The sequence below is a fragment of the Saccostrea echinata genome, unplaced genomic scaffold (genome assembly GCF_033153115.1).
Source record: "Saccostrea echinata isolate AGI-Se365-2 ecotype Australia unplaced genomic scaffold, CSIRO_AGI_Sech_v1 ptg000036l, whole genome shotgun sequence".
Taxonomy (NCBI): domain Eukaryota; kingdom Metazoa; phylum Mollusca; class Bivalvia; order Ostreida; family Ostreidae; genus Saccostrea; species Saccostrea echinata.
In genome coordinates, this window is record NW_026889785.1 from 6,389,483 (window position 1) to 6,410,419 (window position 20,937).

General features: G+C 35.4%; 1 protein-coding gene and 1 long non-coding RNA gene across 2 annotated transcripts; both read right to left on the reverse strand.

Moving 5' to 3' along the window:
• Positions 1–16,600: 16,600 nt before the first annotated feature.
• On the reverse strand, positions 16,601–17,342 carry LOC133199886 (uncharacterized). The gene is made up of 2 exons (XM_061335700.1): positions 17,232–17,342; positions 16,601–17,076 (listed from the first exon to the last, which is right to left on the reverse strand). The coding sequence occupies exons 1-2, from the start codon at positions 17,325–17,327 to the stop codon at positions 16,609–16,611; spliced, it is 564 nt and encodes a 187-aa protein (XP_061191684.1). The 5' UTR covers positions 17,328–17,342; the 3' UTR covers positions 16,601–16,608.
• Positions 17,343–17,495: 153 nt separating this feature from the next.
• Positions 17,496–19,650, reverse strand: LOC133199889 (uncharacterized). The gene is made up of 3 exons (XR_009722860.1): positions 19,199–19,650; positions 18,109–18,261; positions 17,496–17,685 (listed from the first exon to the last, which is right to left on the reverse strand). It is a non-coding gene; the product is annotated as an uncharacterized LOC133199889 (long non-coding RNA).
• Between the last annotated feature and the right edge of the window lie 1,287 nt (positions 19,651–20,937).

Below are 20,937 nucleotides of genomic sequence, written 5' to 3' on the forward strand. Positions count from 1 at the left end.
TTTGAACCAATATTTAACACATAATTATTTTGCATTAAACATATGCATTCATATTTCAACTTAAAATTTAAGTCGGGATTCGTATTTAAGCAACGCCGACAGAAAGTCCAGCTTGACCATGTTGACAGTCGCACTTCGGCAATATTTTCCCACGCTTGAACTCGGTGCTTTTTTCGCACCCAGAAACTTTCAGTAAACATATATACTGATAAAAAATGAATTGATATAGGGAAGTTAAAATAATTTCTTACTATATTTTTCAGCAGATTCTATCTTTCATATCTAAGCTTACTTGCTAAGTCCATCACCAACAGCTCGCACCTGTTTCCAGCAACAGCCATCGAGGAACGTCACGAGGCACGATTTCAAGCGCCGGAAGTACGCAGAGTGACAAGCATACAATGCATATAAATTCCACTTACAATGAATATTTCCCCAACTATGCAAGGATATTGTATAAAAACAAATTGAAATTAAATCTTTGAGAAGATTTTAAGCTTCATATTCATTAAATTTCTTGTCTTAACGAAGTTTATGAAATTCTACGTCATCTCATGAATAACGGGCGGAGCAAATGTCACAAAATAGGCCCCGCCTCCCTGTAGGCGTACTTAACAGTGCTGCGCAGGCTGTAATAGGCACTGAATGTCGCGAACAACCTGTCGATTCTAAATCACCTAACAGCTTAACTGAGGCCAAGTCCCTTAAATTTTAATTTGCATACACAAAATATTTGATATCATAAAGACCAGTACATGTATAATGTTAATTATTGAAATGTGTATGTTACCTACATCAATCGTTTTTAAATATTTATCTACAATAACAAATGTAGATCAATTTCGTTAAAATTTTTAGCTCTTTTATTTGATCCGCCTGTTCATTTATGACGCATCCGTGTTCGATGTGCACAGGAAACGTTTCCTAAATTGTATTGTCGATTTAATTTCCGATCATGAAGAAAAGGAAAATATTTGATTATTTTAAAACAAGAGACTCGGAGGATGGCAGAAAAAGGTTTGTTTTTTACCTTTACATGTAAGAAATGATATATGCCTGAGTTTTTATTTTTTTTTTTATTAAAACTTAGAAATAAGATACTGTACAACAGAGCAATGGCCTACAAATGTCGATTTTACAAGTTTCATGAAACTACTCATAAAATCTTGTATGCTTAGAGTTAGATTTTGGCATAGCAATTGCATGGTTACTTTTATAAAGGAACCTATTGTTATGATTTTACACAAATTAAATTATGACTGTCCGAAGCTTTTACAATTTTCTCGCACATATTATATATAATCAGACGCACATCCTTTATTCACACACTGATTTTCATGCACACCATTTACTTATATTCGTTTACACAATAATTATGGTCAAATACTACATTGAAAAATCATAACCGATTCAATTCTTTGACTAAGTAATTCAACAAGTTACATTATTGATTAATTATTAAAGTATTTCCATTCATTACATTTATCAAGAATCAAAGTATTCCGGCGTACATTTGATGAACTATTCATTTTCTCGACTTCCAGAAAGAGTCTGAAATCTATATTGACTTTTCATTTCAGACTTTTATGCAAAGGTACAATACACCAGGGCCAGCTTGAAGGAGGCGGGAAACAGTGTGTTTGTATATCGGTTTATTTTCTTGCTGCTTTACGAATTCCACAGACTTCCTTGGAAATTGATAATCTTTTAAAAGCAGGGACACATCTGTTTCATAAAATTTCCCAGCAAAACGAATATTTAATGATTACGGATCTTTAGCATGAACTAGTTATAGATGGAATTATACATTCATTATCTATCCTCGATCCAAAAGCGGGTTTGATCTCCTACACCAATGATTATCCCGAATCCCTTGCATTCACCCTGGAGTCAGCTATGAGATTAAGCTTTGAAAAGACAAATATATGTTTTCTCACAGTTGGAAATTCTCCAAGAAGTACAATTGGAATTCGAAAAGATGGTACTTTGTACACAGTTTTTGATTCTCATAGCAGGGACAATGATGGCAGATGTGTTCCAGACGGAAAAGCTGTTGTACTCCAGTTCTCTAACTTATCAGAGTTGATAATCTATGTGAGAGAAATGGCGGGAAGTTTAAGTCAAATTGATCAACAGTTTGAAATTACCCCAGTCAAGTTTGTCATTGAAGAAGCTAATAGTGAAAGTTTAGACGCTGGCCCTACTAGCCAAAGCACAGATACCGAAGATTTGCCTACAACAAATTTTGTAGATAAGCAAACAGAATATACTCAAGACGACTCTATCATTCAGACACAAGAAATATCTGTTGTCTTACAAACACAAGACGTCGCTGTTGAAGAAACAGAAAACACTTCTGTTATGAGGACTCTGGAAGAACCTTTAGATGTATCACATGTACAGTCTTCTGATTCCCAAACTCAACACGCTCCTGTGGCACAGACACGAAATGTCTCTTTGGAACAAATGCAAAGTAATGTATCAGAGGATTGTTCAGATATTTACTTGCCGGACATAAGTTTGTGTAACCATAAAGCCAATGATCAGATGAAGTTTTTCTTTATTGACAAGCGTATCCCTGAACGCAATTTCAAGTTCCCGTCGAAACTCTACAAGGATAAAAGGAAAGCAACCGGGGAAATAAAACGACACTGTCAGCGAGAGTGGTTTAATATTTTCAGTTTTATAGGCTATTCTAAACTACAGGATGGCATTTTCTGCATTGCTTGTCGTTTTTTTCCGGACAGTTCTCATCGATGTGGAAAGAAATTTATAACGGAAGCGTACAGAAACTGGAAGGATGCGAAAGAGGATTTAAAGAACCATGCTGTAACTGAATATCACTTGTCATCAATGGCTAGAATGAGAGCTTTCGTAGATACATACCAAGCTCCTTCAAAACGTGTTGATGCTTCACTAGACGTATGCGCTGCTGAAAGAATAAAACAGAATCGGAAAATTCTAAAGTCGATTACAAAATCACTGATCTTTTGTGGTCGACGCGGAATCGCTTTACTTGGTCACAGAGATGACGACACAGAAAAATCCACTGATTACAACCATGGAAATTTTAAAGAACTTTTAGACTTTCGAATAGACTCTGGGGATCACATTTTAGCAGAACATTTTGCAAATTGTAAAAAAAAAATACACCTCTAAAACATGCCCAAATGAATTACTGGGGTGTATTAAGAGTTATATCCAAAATGAAATTGTGAAAGAAATAAAACAACAGCCATTTGGACCACACTATGGACTACAATGTGATGAGGTAACTGACATAAGTATCTGGGAACAACTGGGAATCGTCTTGCGTTATACACGTGACAATAACCCTGTGGAACGATTATTTGAATTTGTGCAATGTGAAGGCACAAGTGGGTTAGAAATTTGTGACAATGTCATTAAATCACTTTCATCTGCTGGCATTGATGTGAAATGCTGCCGTTCTCAAACAATGGATGGGGCAGCAAACATGTCCGGAAAATACAATGGTTTTGTTGCAAAATTCCAAGAAGTTTCTCCAAAGGCAACATATCACTACTGCAGTAACCACGATTTGAATCTAGTCCTCTGCAAGAGTTGTCAGGTGCGGGAAGTGCATGTGATGTTGGATGCATTGAAGCAACTTGGAATTTTTTTTCATTACTCCCCGAAGAGGAGCAGGCGTCTCGAACAAGCTATAAAGGAAGGCCATCAAAAGATGCCATTACAAAATCAAAAATGAAAATATTTTGTGAAACTCAATGGGTGGAGAAAATAACAACACTGCAGGATTTTGAAGACCTATATGAAGCTTTACTTACCTGTTTGGATGCCATTGGGTTTTCTGAACGCGGATGGGATGGCAAAGCGGTTACAGAGGCATATGGACTTATGAAGCGCATAACAGATTGCACATTTATTGTCAGTTTCCAAACAGTATTGCATTTTTTTGGATATTTTATGGGACTTAGTAAGAAACTACAGGGAACTGAAATGGACGTTATTCAAGCTTACAACATGGTAGAACTTGTAAAGGAAACCTAAAATTTGCAAGAACCAATGAAGCTTATTACAATATCATATATACAAAGTCAGAAAAAATGGCAAGATAAGCTGACATTACAATAGAAATTCCTAGAAGATGTGGTAGACAAACTAACAGAAGTAATATCGAAGCAGAAGTTCTATGGGAGAGGAAAGATTAAATGCACTTCTTCTTCTTTATGTATGCCAGGACATCAACATTGAAGTCGAATCCGTCGTTGAAATGTATGCCAGGCAGCAGCCACGAAGAATGCTTCTTATCAATCCTCTAGCAGAGAAATAACTATGCAGATTTTTTAAAAATTAATTATTTTATTCTTATGTGATTTAAGCAATAAACTACAATTCAAGACCCCTGCCTCCTTTACTTAATTACTTGTTCTACCTATTAATGCTAATAAGACTATTTACATGTTGCTTAACTGAATCATTATTTAGTTGCTTACTTTGATAAGCAGATACCATATTACGTGTAACTGGCTAAAAATCAGAACCAACACTTTAAAGCATTAGCGTCAGACTGTTGATCAAACATTAAACATTAAAAATCCGTAATTTATTTTTTTTTTTATGGAAAAAATATGAAAAGAAAAATGTCTACACAGTAGACCTCATTTTTACCCTACAAAATCTCTAGAATCCAGGAGCTTCCGGGGGCTTTGCCCACTGGACCCCCACCAGAGCTTCGCCCTGGACCCACTGGGGGCCTCAAGGCTGCCCACAGACCCCCTGCCTACTTTGTGCGCCCCCCCCCCCCAACTTCAAATCCTGGATCCGCGCCTGAAACCTCTCAGTAAATGGCTTCTTGTAAAACGTTTTAAAGACCGAGACAAGTTATCTACACCTGAATATGGGGAACACTTCTAGTATACCGGTCCCTATAAATATGGCGCTAAAATAGGTGCCGCCGAAGGCGGTGTACAATATAATAGGATCGCGTAAGCGATCGACAAAATCGATAAAAAAGGCCACAAATCGCAAAATTGAGCCAAAAATCGTGTTCCTTGTGAAAAATTGGGTTTAAACTGGTTTTTAAACACAGTCTTTTAAATGAGAATTAAAAGGTTTTGTAAAATAACGTACTTGTTTAGTAGATAAAACTCCATTTTGCGTTGTTTAGGACTGTGGTCACATGATCAGCTTTTGACGTAATCTCATAAATATTCATGACGTGCGTCACTTGTGTTTTGACGTAATGAAGACTTATGAAGAAGTAGCTGATAGGACTCAAAGTGAAATGCTACTAAAATTGCAAGATTTTTGTGAGAAATGCAGGGATTTAACAAGTGATAACTAATTACTAGTAATTGGTTGATTGAATTGTGCATCACCATTGATTTGAAAGAAAAAATATTCTGAATATGGACATTAGGAGGTTAGGATATCGAGCTAAGTAAACGGTAAGTCGCTTTTACCAATTACTTGCCAAAACTTAGCGCACAATATCGGGCACGTTTCAACATTAGACCAAGGCTAATTCATCCAAGTTTCGCAAAACTTTCCTGTTCTTTGTAAGCAAAAATTGCATGAATAACTTCAATAAGCCCAAATTGATATAGATGCGAGAATGGGTGAATGTAAAACAGTTACAATATCCGAGCTTTATATACTCTAACCCTAATCCGTAGATCGCATACAATGCCATATTTAATTAACGGTTTGTTTAAGTTTTGCATGTTTCATGCTTTACTCCTATAAGATGGTATATCGGCACGGTTCGACATTAGGCTGATTCATGCAAGTTTTTGGTCACAAAAGGCACTTGGCAGTGCCTTTTGTGAGCAAAAATTACATGAATTAGCCCAAAGTCAGGAAGATTTAAGAGTGGATTTATAAAACAGTTCCAATCTTAAAACAATATACCCTAACCCTATTCACTCGATCGAATGCGTTTTGTTGAAGCGAGGGGAAAATGGCGGTTTGTTTACATTCTGCATAGCAACGGCAATGGAAATAACTGCTCATGCGCAATCGCGTGATTCTGGGGACCGGCACACTAGAAACTTCCCGAATATGGTAAAACTAGATCTCATACGTTCTCACACACAAGAAAAACGATATAACATTCAATATTTTGCTGTTGATATTTATTAAATACATCATCAATATTATTTATAATACTGATCACTATCAATATGACGATCTTGAAAGACTTAGTACCTATAACCTGTGTGCCAAGTTGTATTGAAATCAAACCAAAGTTGTTGGAGGAGTAGCATTTTGAAAATATTTCAAAGACATTTCTATTTTTAGTAACCGTTCATCGAAATCAGAAACCGATACACAGAATTATGTATTTTTAAGGAATGATGCATTATCCATATATATCGTCAACAGAGCCCCGCCCTAGCACCAGAACCCCTGACCCTGGGGCCAAGAATTTCACAATTTTGGTAGAGGGCCCAGTGCTTATTATAATCATGCCAACAGTTTGACTGCTTGATGTCTAAGACATAGAAGATGATTTTAAAGATTACATTAATTTTGATGGTTTTGGCCCCACCCCTCAGGCCCCAGGGAGGCAGGGGACACGAATTTCACAATTTTTGTTCCCCTTCACCGACAGATGCCAAATGCCAAAATTGGTTGAAATTGGTTCTTTTGTTCCAGAGAGGAAGCTGAAAATGTTCAAAAGTTCACGACCGATGCTCGGCGGACATCGCACGACGACGGACGAAAAAGAGATAGGAATAGGTCACCAGAGTAACTCAGGTGACCTAAAAAATCATGCAACTTATTGTCAACATTTCTCAATCTATAGTGTAAATTGTATTTTCTCTGATTTATTCTTTATATTTGTTATACGTCAATTTCTTTTTATATTTCTTTAAATAAAATGGCTACCACCATCTGATTTCATTAAATGGCTATCATCATCTGATTAGATCATCTTTTCCTCACTGCTCGGTTAAGGCCCAACGATAAAGATTAACGTTAAGGATAAATTCAGGGTGTAAGGTTGAGGTTAACGGTTATAAGCTAAAATTTTATATGAAGGTGTCGGATTATATTTGTTGTATAGGGATTAAAATTTCAGTTAACGTGTTAGGTTACAGGTTTATTTTTTTTATTGTTTATCTAGTAATTTACAATCGTTTATTTTTTTTTCCTTAAGAGGGGGAGGGGGGGGGCACAGATTATCTGAATTAGCTTGTTTGATCTGGCTCCGGGGCCATAAAACTTAGACAAGCTGACCTTTGATCTCAGTCTCACCTTAACAAAAGGGATATATAGAGGAAAAAAATGAGACTGTAATCAAACATGAGCTCATCCAAGTTTTATGGCCCCGGGGCCAGGGCTTTTGGCTCAGATGAGCTAACAGGAGGGGATGGATGAGGAGCACCGCAATTATGACTTATTCAGTCATTACCTTTTGTGGGGGTGTATTTTGTTTCTTGTTTTTTTGTTTTGTTTTGTTTTGTTTTTTTTTTTCATGTTTTTACATACATGCATAGAAGTGTTAATCCTTTAAAGATATATTAAACTTTACTTTCAGAATATTAAAGCGTACGTCCTGGAGACCCCAGAACCACGGACTAATAACTCCCGCTATTCGGCCTGGGGAAAAACTTTTTTTCCAGGCTGTAGTTGAAGGGGAAATTACCACTATTTCAACTTTCCAGAAAGACCTGAGTCTTAAACTAAAGGAGAAGACATGAGTAAAAATACTTAAAGCTGCTGTAACCCCACAGTACGGCGTTGAAATTAAAAGTGATAGTATTGTACGTAGTTTTTTTTCAAACCAGTTCACTTTATGTTACATTTTTAATTTTGTTCAATTTAATGGCTTATATTTAACCACTTGTAAATCCAATAAACCAATTTATATATATATATATATATATATATATATATATATATATATATATATATATATATCATAGATAGATAGATAGATATTCTCCATTAAACTACCAAAAACTCAACTCATATGTTTCCTCGAAGTATGAGGCTACCACAAACACTAAGATAGTCCGTTTCTTTGAAGTTTCTGTTTCAATGACAAATATTAAAACTTAATTTATATCTTTAAGGTATAACTCACAGTTTCGGCATACCTTATAGAGAAATAACTTGGTAAAATTTATCTTTATTTCTTTAAATGAAAGAAATCTCTTATAGTAGGGTACAGGAACCTTAATTGATTATATTTTGAAATCCCCCTTGATGAATGAGTAAATAAGAAATGTTTGGTTAAACCTTTTGTTGTATTTGCGAGAGAATTACCATGTCTTTCATGGCCGTAGGAACCGGGGGGGGGGGGGGCGCCCCCCCCCCCAATAATGTTGCCGATATATAGATTACTATACTAAACATAGATACTATATGCTTTTGCCCCCTCAATAAAATCGCCTGATGACTTTTTGCTTGCCAGAAAATTTTTGGTAGTGCCCCCTCGACTGTCAACTGAAAAATGTTTGGCTGTGCCCCCCCCCCCCAAACTGAAATTGCTACCTACGGACCTGTCTTTCTGTTCTTTTTCATCTCATCTCTTAGGTACACTGCTCTTGTTTGGCGTACTTGGTCCTTAAGTATTAATAAAATCAGTGAGCAACTAATAACCAAGACATGTGGCTTTTTACAGTTCCAGTTGTATACTGTAATATTTCTACTAGTAAATAATTTGGTTACTTGGAAATTTCAAGTTTTGGTCAAGAATCCGCTATTGTGGATATTTCCAACTAGCTTTGCCTCTTTCTGGGTATGCTTTCTATAAACTAGATGTTTATGGACCTGATATTTTTTCATCAATTTGTTCTTCAATAACTTATTGTTCATACGTGAAGCATTCTGGGTATGCCTTCGACATAAAGCTCTACATCTGAAAAGAAATGCCTGATGACAAAGTAAAATAGATTAGTAAAATACTTTGAAGGACATATATATAGTAGTAGTTCTTTATACTATTTGGACTTGATATTTTTTTCATCAATTTGTTTTTCAATAACTTATTGTCCATACGTGAAGCATTCTCAACTAAGAGATATAAACCCCGTATGCAGGTCACGAAGGTATATTGATGCATAAGTAAGGGAAGTTGACGATTGAAAAGTTTAAAGTGATCACGTTTATCACAAAGCTTGGTTGTTAGATTATCATTAACGTCTTTTTCTGGTAAAATATCCAAATATGATAAGATCTATCAGATTCTGTGGTATCTTTTATTTCGAGCAAACCGCGATATATATCGTATCGTTATAAGAATGGAAATAATAATTGTTAATTGACAATACGTCGTCGATGTATCTTTAATGTCGAGTTGAAGGTCACAACAAGATTTTTCTTCATTTTACGTACAGGATTTTGAACAAATTCTGCTTCATATGAATACAAAAATAGGTCTGCTTAAAACGGGGAAAATTGATACCCATTGGAATTTTTGGTTTTTGTTCGTTTCTTTAACGTCCCTGTCGAGAATAGAGACGCCACCACTTGCCGGTGGAGAGATGAAAATTTTGAAATATACTCGGCACTCAGGGCCTTTGAGCAGTGAGGGATCTTTTTCGTGCCAGCATCTACTGCGGTTTATACGGTCTCATCCGATGGACCGGTCTCCACGTCCCACAGTGGGATTCGAACCCGCGACCTAAGGATCAACTCCTTACTTCGCGACTCTAGAGCAGACGCTCTACCCACTGCGCCACGCCGGCGACCATTATTGTGCGACATGGCGATTTTATCACTCTTCACGACAAATTCACAAACATGAAGAGGCTTTCCTTCGACATTTCTGCAATGCTTAGTTTTGTCGGTTAGGGTTGCAAGCGTTGCTCCTGATTCATCTGCAATACTGAAATTAAGAATGTCACCGTTCTGTCCATTTACATCTGTAAAACTTGCCCGAATGTTCTACTCCAACAAGTGTTACTGTTATGCTTGCTGAGTATGGGGTGGGTCGGCTACAGGAAAGAATTTGCGTGCCATCCTACAATGAAACAATATATCTGTTTAAAAGTTAACGTATTTAAAATGTAAACAAAGCAGTTTTTCAAATAAAGCATTCGGTGCACAAAAGAATTCAGAAGATTTATAGTGGAACTTTCATCTATAACCCCCCCCCCCCAGCATAGTTGGAGGGGATATATTAATGCAATCATGTGTGTTCGTTTGTCGGCGAATGAGTTAGTGCTGTTTGAAACGGAATTGACGTAATTTGCACCATGTCGATATGCTCTTTTTTAGGGGAATGCTCCGCCTTGCGGTACTCTTTTTACTTAAGTTCTTAGAACTTGAGCAATTTCTGACATTTATTTCTTACAATTTAAAACAACTTTTTTGCCTTACAATGTCAAGTTTTTGTTTGTTGTTTAACGTCCCTCTCGAGAATTTTTCACTCATATGGAAAGTTCAAAATTATAGGGAAAAAAGCCACACTAAGTCAAGTAAATATGTAAGCATCCTTGGTTAGTGTAGATTCAAGTTATTTCAAATCATAACCCACCCATCCCCTTTTAGGAATACGTAGGGAACAATTATGAATTTAAGCTTTTTAATACTGGATTGATTTTTTTCATTTTTCATCTCACAGTACTCAGGTGAGCGATGTAGCCCATGGGCCTCTTGTTATACTTTCTTGCAGTGTATTACACCTTTATTGGTCTTGCTTTCCTTAGTGTACTCTTGACATTCGTCCATTCCTGGACTTTTTGTTGGATGACCCATCTGAACAGGATAAAATAAACCCCCCCCCCCCTCCCTTATAAAATATCCAAAAAAAAAAATATCAACACTTATCTTTTCAACTGTGTTTATATAGAAAGGACAAAATCTCAAAAAATTACTGCAAATGTGTCAATTTTTATCTCTATAAACAAACTCATTATACTTCAGTCCTAGATAATATTTGAAACTTGTACCCAGAATTATAAAAACCACTGAATTTGTCAATTCTAACAGCTGCAAGAAAATCATCCATCTATTTGTTCGCTTCCGTGTTTTAAATGCTAGCAATCTGGGCATGGACAAAATATTTATAAAGACACAGAAATATGTTTCAGGTATGATGAAGAGGAAAATGCTGACAAAAGTAACCTAAATGTAGGAACTGTAAAGGTAACCATATGGCTTCCTCAAAACAATGTCCTTCATTATCCTACATGAATTTCTACATGAAAAGAAAATCCTACATGAATTTATAAAATCATAAGGGAAATATTTTTCCAAAGGGATCTTCTCTCTCTCCTATAGGGAATTAAAATCCTAAAGGAGAATAAATTCTCCCATAGTAAATTATAATCCTGCAGGGTTTCTTAAATACCCTGCAAGGAATAATTAAATCCTGCAGGATTTTGATAATATCTCTCAGGAATTTTATTTTTTCTATGGGAACTTTATTTTTTCGAAGGGAATTTTCTTTTCAAAGGGGATTATCTCACCTGACAGGTGAGATTTACCTGTAACAAAAGTAGTTTTGAACTCTGTAAGTGATGGTTTACCATTTGGTATACATGAGTTTTATGGCAAATAAGAGTTTGACGGGCGCCAATTTGCCACTTTTGCACTGTGTTATACATATTGTTCAGTCACGTTTTTTTCCGCCGTCACACTATGTCCGCCGCCACGAAATGTCCGCCTTTCCAAAAAAATCATCACATTATGTCCGCCCTTACAAAATGTCCGCCAAGATTGATTGATTGATTGATTGTATGTTGTTTTACGTCCCATTCGAGAATTTTTCACTTATATAGAGACGTCACCATATACCGGTGAAGGGCTTCAAATTTTGACCTTTACTCGGCACTCAGGGCCATTGAGCAGTGAGGGATCTTTATCGTGCCAACGCCTGCCGTGACACGGGGCCTCGGTTTTTAAGGTCTCATCCGAAGGACCCGCAACTTTCACTTCAAAGTGCCGAGCGCATGGCGAAGGAACAGTTGCTACCCATTTTTTATCGACTTGGGTCTGTCGCGGCCGAGATTCGAACTCACGACCTCCCGATCACGGAGCGAGCGCTCTACCGACTGAGCTACCGTGAACGGTACCGCCAAGATTGAAAATAACGTCATATTTTATCATTTATATGTGTCCCGCTGGTATCCAACCTTTATCTTAATATGTCTTTTCGCGCAATAAAATATATGTATCTTTAACAACACTTGTAATAATGCCTGCCTTCAGATAAAGCCGCCAATTAGAATTTTAAAAAAAGTTTAAACTGTATATTGTTTTAATCTACACAATCTCACAAACTCGTGTTGATGCTGACAATGGGATATATTATTTCTAAAGTCTGAAGTTTGCAAGTTGAATTTGTTTGACGAGGTAAATAATAGACAAACAAGTTGATGAAACAAAATATCAGCAGTCTAGTTTAGGACTGGACAGGAAAAACCATGGGACTCCATCTTGCTATTAGACCACCATTAAATTGTGCTTAAATGTAAGCGTAGAAGATGGATTAACAAATGGAGACCCCTGTTAAAAAAATATGTTTGATTACCGCGTCTTCTCATCACAGCGTGGCAGTATTGTATGGGTTGAGCTTGAAAATTCTTCATCAGGCTGTCAGTGGCGACATAAATATTCAAATCTATCTAAGGCAGACATTCCCCAGTCTTGGTCACCAATACTGGAGGTAACAGGATGTTTTAACATTCAGCATTACAAATCCTACAATTTTGTTAGAAGGCAATTTCCCCTACAAATGTCTGCAGCAAAGACCATACATAAAGCTCAAGGGTCAACTATGAATAGTGCTGTGCTACATTTCGGTAGCAGAAAAAATGATCACATTCATTATGTTGGTTTAAGTCGTATTAAGAACTTATCCAACCTCCATATCATGGAATTGAATGCAAATAACAATTAGCATTTGTTCAAATGTCAAGGATGAAATGAATCGTTTGACGTCAACATCAAAACTGCAACTAAAATTACCAGATCTGCGTAACATCACCAATGATTGCACACCATATATTTTCATAACTATCATTCACTGAAGAAACATTTCAATGACCTGAAAAAAGACATAGTCTTGCAATGCATGGATATTTTAGCTTTGTGTGAGACAAGAGTATTTGAAGCAGATTTAGAACTCCACATTGAAGGACATTCTCTCTTTCGTGCTGATGACCAAAAGAGCAAACATGGTTTGACAGTCTACTACAAACCACATATCAACCAGAACCAAATGACTGCAACCTCAAGAAGTGGCATAGAACTACTGATTACTGTCTTGGACATTGCAAATATTTGTTTCATTTTTTGCCCACCTAAATCTGCTACCAAGAACAATTTTCATGATGTTATGCATTACTTGTAATCTGCCGTTAATTTCTGTAAACCAACCATTTTAATGGGAGACTAATCAGGAGGCATTACAAAATTCTTCCATTTTAGAACTTTTAATGCACAGATACTCATTTCATCAGTTATTAAACACTGTGACATCAGATTATGGCTCATGTTTAGATCACATTTACATACATTTCCATAAGGAGCACCTAAATCTACATGGACCATTAGAATCGTACTACTCTGATCACAAACCAATCTTTTTTATCAGAGAAGTCAATAACATAGGAGTTATGATCTCATTTAATTCTTAAAACTTCTGCAGTGCCTGCATATAAAACAAATGCCTGTGATGAAAGAAAATTGTAAGCAATATTTCCATACCAAAGAAAAATTTACTCCCCAATAATTTCCAAAACCTCACAATGTCATAATTTTACTTTTCAAGATTATTTGTTTCAGACTACTCATTAACTGATTAAATGAGTCAGAAGGGACAGGTGCCTTACACTAAGAGCATAAAAGTCAAGATTGTTGCAAGAGAGACAGAATGAAAAGAATGAAGACAGAGTCCTGGTCAACTGTGCAGTGGCCGATAAATCAAGAGCCATAAAATGCACAGTTTATGACGCCACAAAGTTCCCAAGGTTCAATGAGGGGAATTCTGTCATTTTCAGAAATATAATTAAAAAAAAAGTGGATGCTGTGGTAGTCACGATATTCCCTTGCGGTGAATGTGCCTCAAGACATAAGCAACAAGTTTACTACACTTGCATCATTGTGAATGGGATGACACTAAAGGTCCGTACAGATATGATACAGACCATCTTTGAAGGCCTGACCTTCGAAGAGAACATCCATGTAAAGGGATCTGTGAAAGGCACCACTGTAGTGGATATGTAAGTATTCATCACTTTATGGGAGTTTATATTTTTGAAAATGTATTGGAGTTTGTCAGATGTATTAACATTTTTTTTTTGCAACGTTTTATTGAAATTCCTTTCTTAAGAAATAACGCAACTTTATAAATCCAAATTTAATAAATTTTAATTTCAAAATAGATGGCAAATTCTTCAAATTAGTACACTGATTTTCAAAATTATGTTGCTTTAAACAACAACAAAAAATACTGGTTACAGAATAGGCAAATGTCAATATGTCTCCTTTTCAAATTGCAGCCAGCGCTTCAATCCTGCCAAAAAGACAAAGAAAGAATGGAAAGTACAAGTCAGACTTGGTGTTGCTTGTCTTTTAAAGCAATATGAGCTGCAACTTTGATGTCGGAAATTTTTGTTGCAAAATTGTTATTAACTATTTCAACGACAGAAAAAAAGAACACATAAACTTCTGTTGTTCATATTTGTGACCGCGACTGGGAAAAAGGGGCCAGATGAGCAAAAATCAGATTTTGAGTTTTTGTCATTTTTTTAATTCTCATAATATAAATAAAATTTTGTCAAAAAAACAGAGTCATATCTTAAGTCGTTTTAAAGATATGACCAGATTTGTTCATTAACCTTTTATTAAGTTATTTTATAAAAAGGCACTTTAAGGTTTCAAAACACACACTTTTCTTTGATATGTAAACACAACATTACCGGGGTACTTCCAGTCTAAAACCAAAGAAAAGTAATGACTTAAATAATTTTTTTTTAAATAGAAATGCAATAGGAATTCTAGAAGTGTACAGAATTGTAATCATTGTTGTCATGGTAACAAAATAAAGAAGACTTCTTATCATTAACATAATCATATTTACACGAGTTCAAATACATTCGGTGTTTATAAAAGTTTCATATTTTCATACACATTCTGTGTTCATAAATCTTCAATTTTTACGGAAGCTTTAAACACTAACATAAACTGTTTTTGGACTTGGAGAAAAGTATGTCATATAAAGGTGTATATATTGAGTTTATCTAGTTCATTTTCATTATAAGGTACCTACCATATTTCCCCTGGAAAAAATGTTCAAAGACAATGAATTCTTAGTGAACAGAAATTACTGATATATTTATTTACATTGGGAAGACACATACAAATAATTTATTCAGTTACTTTATATTGGTCTAATATAATGTTTAGAATACTTTTGTCTAGTGCACATTGTGTCTTTCACTGTAGATTCTAGTTTATTCTAATCTTGCATTTAAGGGCAGATCACTTTAACTGCATAAAACTACCCTGGAGTTAGTACTCTTCAGTGTGCAGTGTTTAGAGCTTCCTTAAACAATTGGGGAAATAAATACAATAAACGTCCTGAGAAATAAAATGCCCATCACATTGCATAGTACACATAAGAACATGCTAAAACACAGATAAACATGTACACTCAATATGTATAATGTACTTAGTGATGATGTGGTGGTGGTACATAACTACATCGCCACTTTAATACTAAAGAATGAAATTAAATAATCTTATGCAAAGCATAAGGCAATTAGCCAATTATCATATATGGATAAATTACCGTTCACGGTAGCTCAGTCGGTAGAGCGCTCGCTCCGTGATCGGGAGGTCGTGAGTTCGAATCTCGGCCGCGACAGACCTAAGTCGATAAAAAATAGGTAGCAACTGTTCCTTCGCCATGCGCTCGGCACTTTGAAGTGAAAGTTGCGGGTCCTTCGGATGAGACCTTAAAAACCGAGGCCCCGTGTCACGGCAGGCGTTGGCACGATAAAGATCCCTCACTGCTCAATGGCCCTGAGTGCCGAGTAAAGGTCAAAATTTGAAGCCCTTCACCGGTATATGGTGACGTCTCTATATGAGTTAAAAATTCTCGAATGGGACGTAAAACAATATACAATCAATCAATATATGGATAAATTACAGATTGGCAGATAATTATGAAAGTGTTACTAGGTAAAATGAATAGAAACCTTTTCATGTTACAGCTGTACATTGTAACTTTGTAACTCACTAAAAGCATGCGTTTTGGTAAAGCATGTAAATTGACAATTACACAATGTGAAGAATTTACCATCAGTGAATCACAAATTGCCTTACTTTAAACAAATCATACATGCTCTGATAAAACAATGTTATTTACATGTGTATGACACAATTCATACATATAGAGAATCTGACTTGACCAGATAATATGTAAAACAATCAATTACAACTTTTGTACATATTAAAAAAAAAAACATAAATGCTTTGATAAAACACTGTTAAAACATCTACAAAACACATGTTAAAAACAACCACATGTACAGAATTAACCAGAGAACATGTAAATCTTTCCTATAAACTTTAAGCATTAAGGCAAACATGTTTTAATAAACTGCACATAATTAGAAACAGTTCATACATGTTGAAACATGTCACAATTAGTGAATTACAAGCTTAATTTAGTAAAGCCTTTTTTCTGCCACCTTTTGGTTTATATTCTTCAATGCATTCTGTCAAGTCTATTTCTTGTTTGGGAACAGTAGGTTTTGGACATATACATTCTTTTGCCGTGTCTGAATAGCAGTGTTCTCTGATGTGGTCAAATAAGTACCATTGTCGAGCAGGTTCAAGGCCTTTAATGGCTGATGGAGAAGGAAGAACACCTGGAATGGGAACTTTACTTTTGCTTTTCAGTAACATGAAAGTGACAGCTTCTGAGGAAGCATTTTGCCGACATGTAATAATTCCTGGATTCTCTGAATCCATGTAGAAATGGTGGTAGCGGGTTAGGTACTTCAGAGGTTTAAAGTACTGTTGTAAATAATTCTTCCATTCATAGAACAGGACAGGATCTTCACCATTGCCTACAACCTGTGGTATATTGTGACCACTTCTACTGGAAGTCCAAACGGATTCTGCTACCTAAAACACAATCATAGGGAAAATATGTTATAAAAGACACCAGAAAAATGAAATAAAATCTCTTATTTTTTAATCATAGAAAGAAAACTTTATCAAACAAATATATTATGACTAGATTATCATAGTATTTTTCATGTACCTGTAAATAAAAGTACCTGTGATATTGTTTCAGCATTGGTGTTTCTCCAGTGCACCTTCCAAACACCAAAATGCCAGTCTGGCTCAAATTTTGTATGGCCAGCTACCATCATCGAATATTCTATGTTTCTTTGTTGTTGAAAACATGATATCTTTCCTTTCATGAGATGCAGTTGATATATACTGAATTCATGTAAAGTGTTCATTACACTAATAAACTGGTGTACTGTAGTACACAATATTACATATATTATAACAGTTACAGCATCAACCTACCTGTCAACACTTTCCAAAGACCATACCATAACACAACATTGTTTTTATTTTGTCCTGTACAGTTATCAAAGTGAACTTTGAGATCTATTTAACCATGCCCAAACTTATCAAAGTAATGATGTACCATGCTTGTAACACTGTTAGCTCCTTTCCCAGGATTAGCGGCTTCATCAATGAGATAAAAGGTCTGTTTTCCTGTAAAATAAGCATGTGCATGAATGAAAAATAAACAAACAGGTATCCAAATAAATAAATATGTAGTGGTAATAAAGCAATCACTTAACAAAAATTTCTCTCTGTGGAGTTCTCATTTTAAATTCATGTATCATATAGATATTAAAAATCATAATCATATAAATTAAAATCAAAGATGTTACATGGTAAATGCTAAATTATAATTGTCTTGAAAGGGTATCCCCCACCCCCACCCCCCACCCCCAAAAAAACACATACATAATGAAAGGGTAGACTCAGTATATTTTTTGAGTATATTATATGCCTTAAATGTAAATGAAATGAGTTAAAATAAATGAAGTGAAAAAAAGGATTTACAGATCATGAATATCACCAAAAGGAAAAATATTCCTTAATTAAGACAATTTCTATGATGAAAATTACCTGATCCTTCTGAGCAGATACCAAAAACATGGCATTTACGAGGGCTTTTGAAGTAGATTGGGCCCACTTGTTGGGCATGGTGTGGAATATGGACCTGCTGGGCATAATCCCAGAAGTAGTGCAAGGTGGTTTGAACTGACTGTGGTGGGTTACCTATTAAAAAATTGAAAGAATTTTGATATATATATAAAAGAAAAATCAGCAACAAGACTGGTACAATTTCAGTCTGACAAAGCTGAGATTTAACATATTATTAAAATAACTATTACAAATTACCTGCTTTAGCTCTTCATCACATTTAGAGCATTGAAGTCCATCAGAATTTCATAGAATGTTATACATGTTTCTGTGCCATTAATGTACATATACATTATGTCCTACATATAATTTTTAATGGGTTACAAATATTTGTTTTGAAAACTTACCTGAATCTTGAAGAGCAATTGGCAATTCCAGAAAATTCTGTTTAGCTAGTTTGACCTGCTCACGATAATAGTCCCTTTGTTCTTTGGCAAGCTGAACATGTTTATTGTACTCTGAAAGTAATTGCTCTTTCTCTTCCGCAGCAAGATTACCACTTTTCGAAATTCTATTTCCTGACATTTCTGACACAAATCAGTACAAGGTTTTGTAATAACTATATTTGGACACAGTTCCTGCCATTGTCTTTGAAATGTTCGCAGACTTATGCTTCTGTATTTCATTTCTTTAGCAAGACTTTCATATTCTTGGTGTATGTCTACAGTAGATTTGTCAGATGGTAACAAAAGAACTTGATGATCCTTGTAATTGGGAAGTCTACCTGGCAGAGGTAGGGCATTGTCCGTGGCGAATTTCATCAAAAATGTCTTGATCCTCACTGAATCCAGGTAGCTCAGTGCATGTTTTGAAGCTTTACCAGTCCCACCATGAACTCTAGGACACAGTCCATCAACATCAAGAGAGTGTGCGATGGACTGCAACTTTTTCCTCTCTATTCCATGAATAAAACAAAATGTCAATCTACATACCCGTTTTCCTTTGAAGTAGAATTCTTGATAGGGCCGTTCTCTTTCTTTTGTTCTGTGTTTCTTTGCTTGTGTATGAACACCTGAACGACGATGGGAAAACAGTTACGCTTTTATAATCGGATCAAGTTCATCCTTGCTGATTTCTTTACAGTGTTCTCGGAATTCGATTGCCGATTCCACGTCAATAACTGTACTGCATGGTTCACCATAGAACTCCCTACATCCACATGCATCACTTCTAAAACGGGCCTGGGCAACATACTCCCGTGTGTCCTCATCTGATGGTTCAATATTTACAAGGTCCACGTCTTCATCATTGTCGGAATCAGATTCAAAGTTTTCGTCAGAACTGCTTTCGTTTTCGATCACATTTTTATTTTCATTAAAATACAATTCATCTACAATGTTTAATTCTTCTATGAAACTAAGATCTTGGTTATCTAAAATTTCTTGTGGTATAGAACACGTACTTCTTGTCTCCTGACTCATCTTTTCTCTTTAGATTGACCGCCATATTAGATCACCAATGAAAACAAAAGGGGAGTAAATCGGAAACTTCCGTTTCAATATTTTGGCGCTTAATTTAAAACCAACGAAAGAAAAAAAAATATCATTGACAGCTTTTGGATCAGACGACATAGCTGATAATTAAATTACATTGAAATAAGTGAAAAAAAAACAAAACAAAACAAACACGTGTCTAACGTTTTTAGCGCGCCTTGCTTGTTATTATGACGTAAGTTTGATAGCCAATTTCTCATTATGACGTTTGCCGCATCTGGCCCCTTTTTCCCAGTCGCGGTCACATTTGCGAAGGAAGAACTATTTATAAGCTTTGATTGAAGCAAAATTACATTATTGTCGTTCTGTACAATATTAATTTCTTGAATAATACTATATATTTAATTGTATCTAAGAACTCTTTCTACTGAAACAATTTTAATTCTTTATTTTAGTCTAATTGATCATAAGGGTTAAATTACATATAAATTTATCCTAATAACACATTTTAAGGTATGTCACTCGTGAAATTTGTTATATCAAGGATTTTTTTTTTTTGAGAAGTGTATTTTAGATAAGTACTCGTATAGCATGACTCAAAATTGCAAAGACAATGGACTGAGCTACGGTACAATTAAGTTGACCTTTTTGCACTTAAACTGTAACTTTAATCTTTATCCTATTTAATCAGATGTAATTAAGGCAATAAATATAATCTTATTTTACGTAAAATACTTTGAATAATATTTATGATTGAACAAATCATACAAAATAATGCGCATAAATTGTGTGACCTTTTTGCACTAAAAAAGTATCATGTTTGGGGTATAAAAATCTAAAGAGACAGTAAAATATTTACTTTATGACTTAAGTGCAGACAGATTGGAAGTATCGTGTTGTTTAAAATAATGAAAGAAAAAGTTGGGGTCAGTGATGTAAATTTTGAGATATTGGTCAAAATGTGTGATTTTCAGGCAAAAAACTGTGTAAATTTTATCTCGACTTCTTTAATATATCTTCATTTCTTGGCAAAGTCTGTTCAGTGAGTGTGTAAAAGGACAAGTGCACTTACGCAATGCTAAATGGGCCTTTTTTCAGTGCCATTTTACTTTAGCACATATTACAAAATTGTTCTGTTTTGGTAAACACAAGTGGATATTTCTAATTAAAATCACGTAAAAACATCACCTAAATCAGCATGGATTTGAAACAAATGAAGATTTTTAAATGCCAAAAGATACCCCAAATCCGGAAAAGTCGTACCGAACCTATTTTGAGTTTCGTTTATTAATTCAAGGGGAGGAGACATTTAAATCGG

Coding starts and splice junctions, on each gene's coding strand:
- LOC133199886 (XM_061335700.1), bottom strand. CDS start 17,327: ATGATGGTAGCTGGCCATACAAAATTTGAGCCAGACTGGCATTTTGGT. Junction 17,077..17,231: donor ATGCTGAAACAATATCACAG/GTACTTTTATTT, acceptor ATTGTGTTTTAG/GTAGCAGAATCCGTTTGGAC.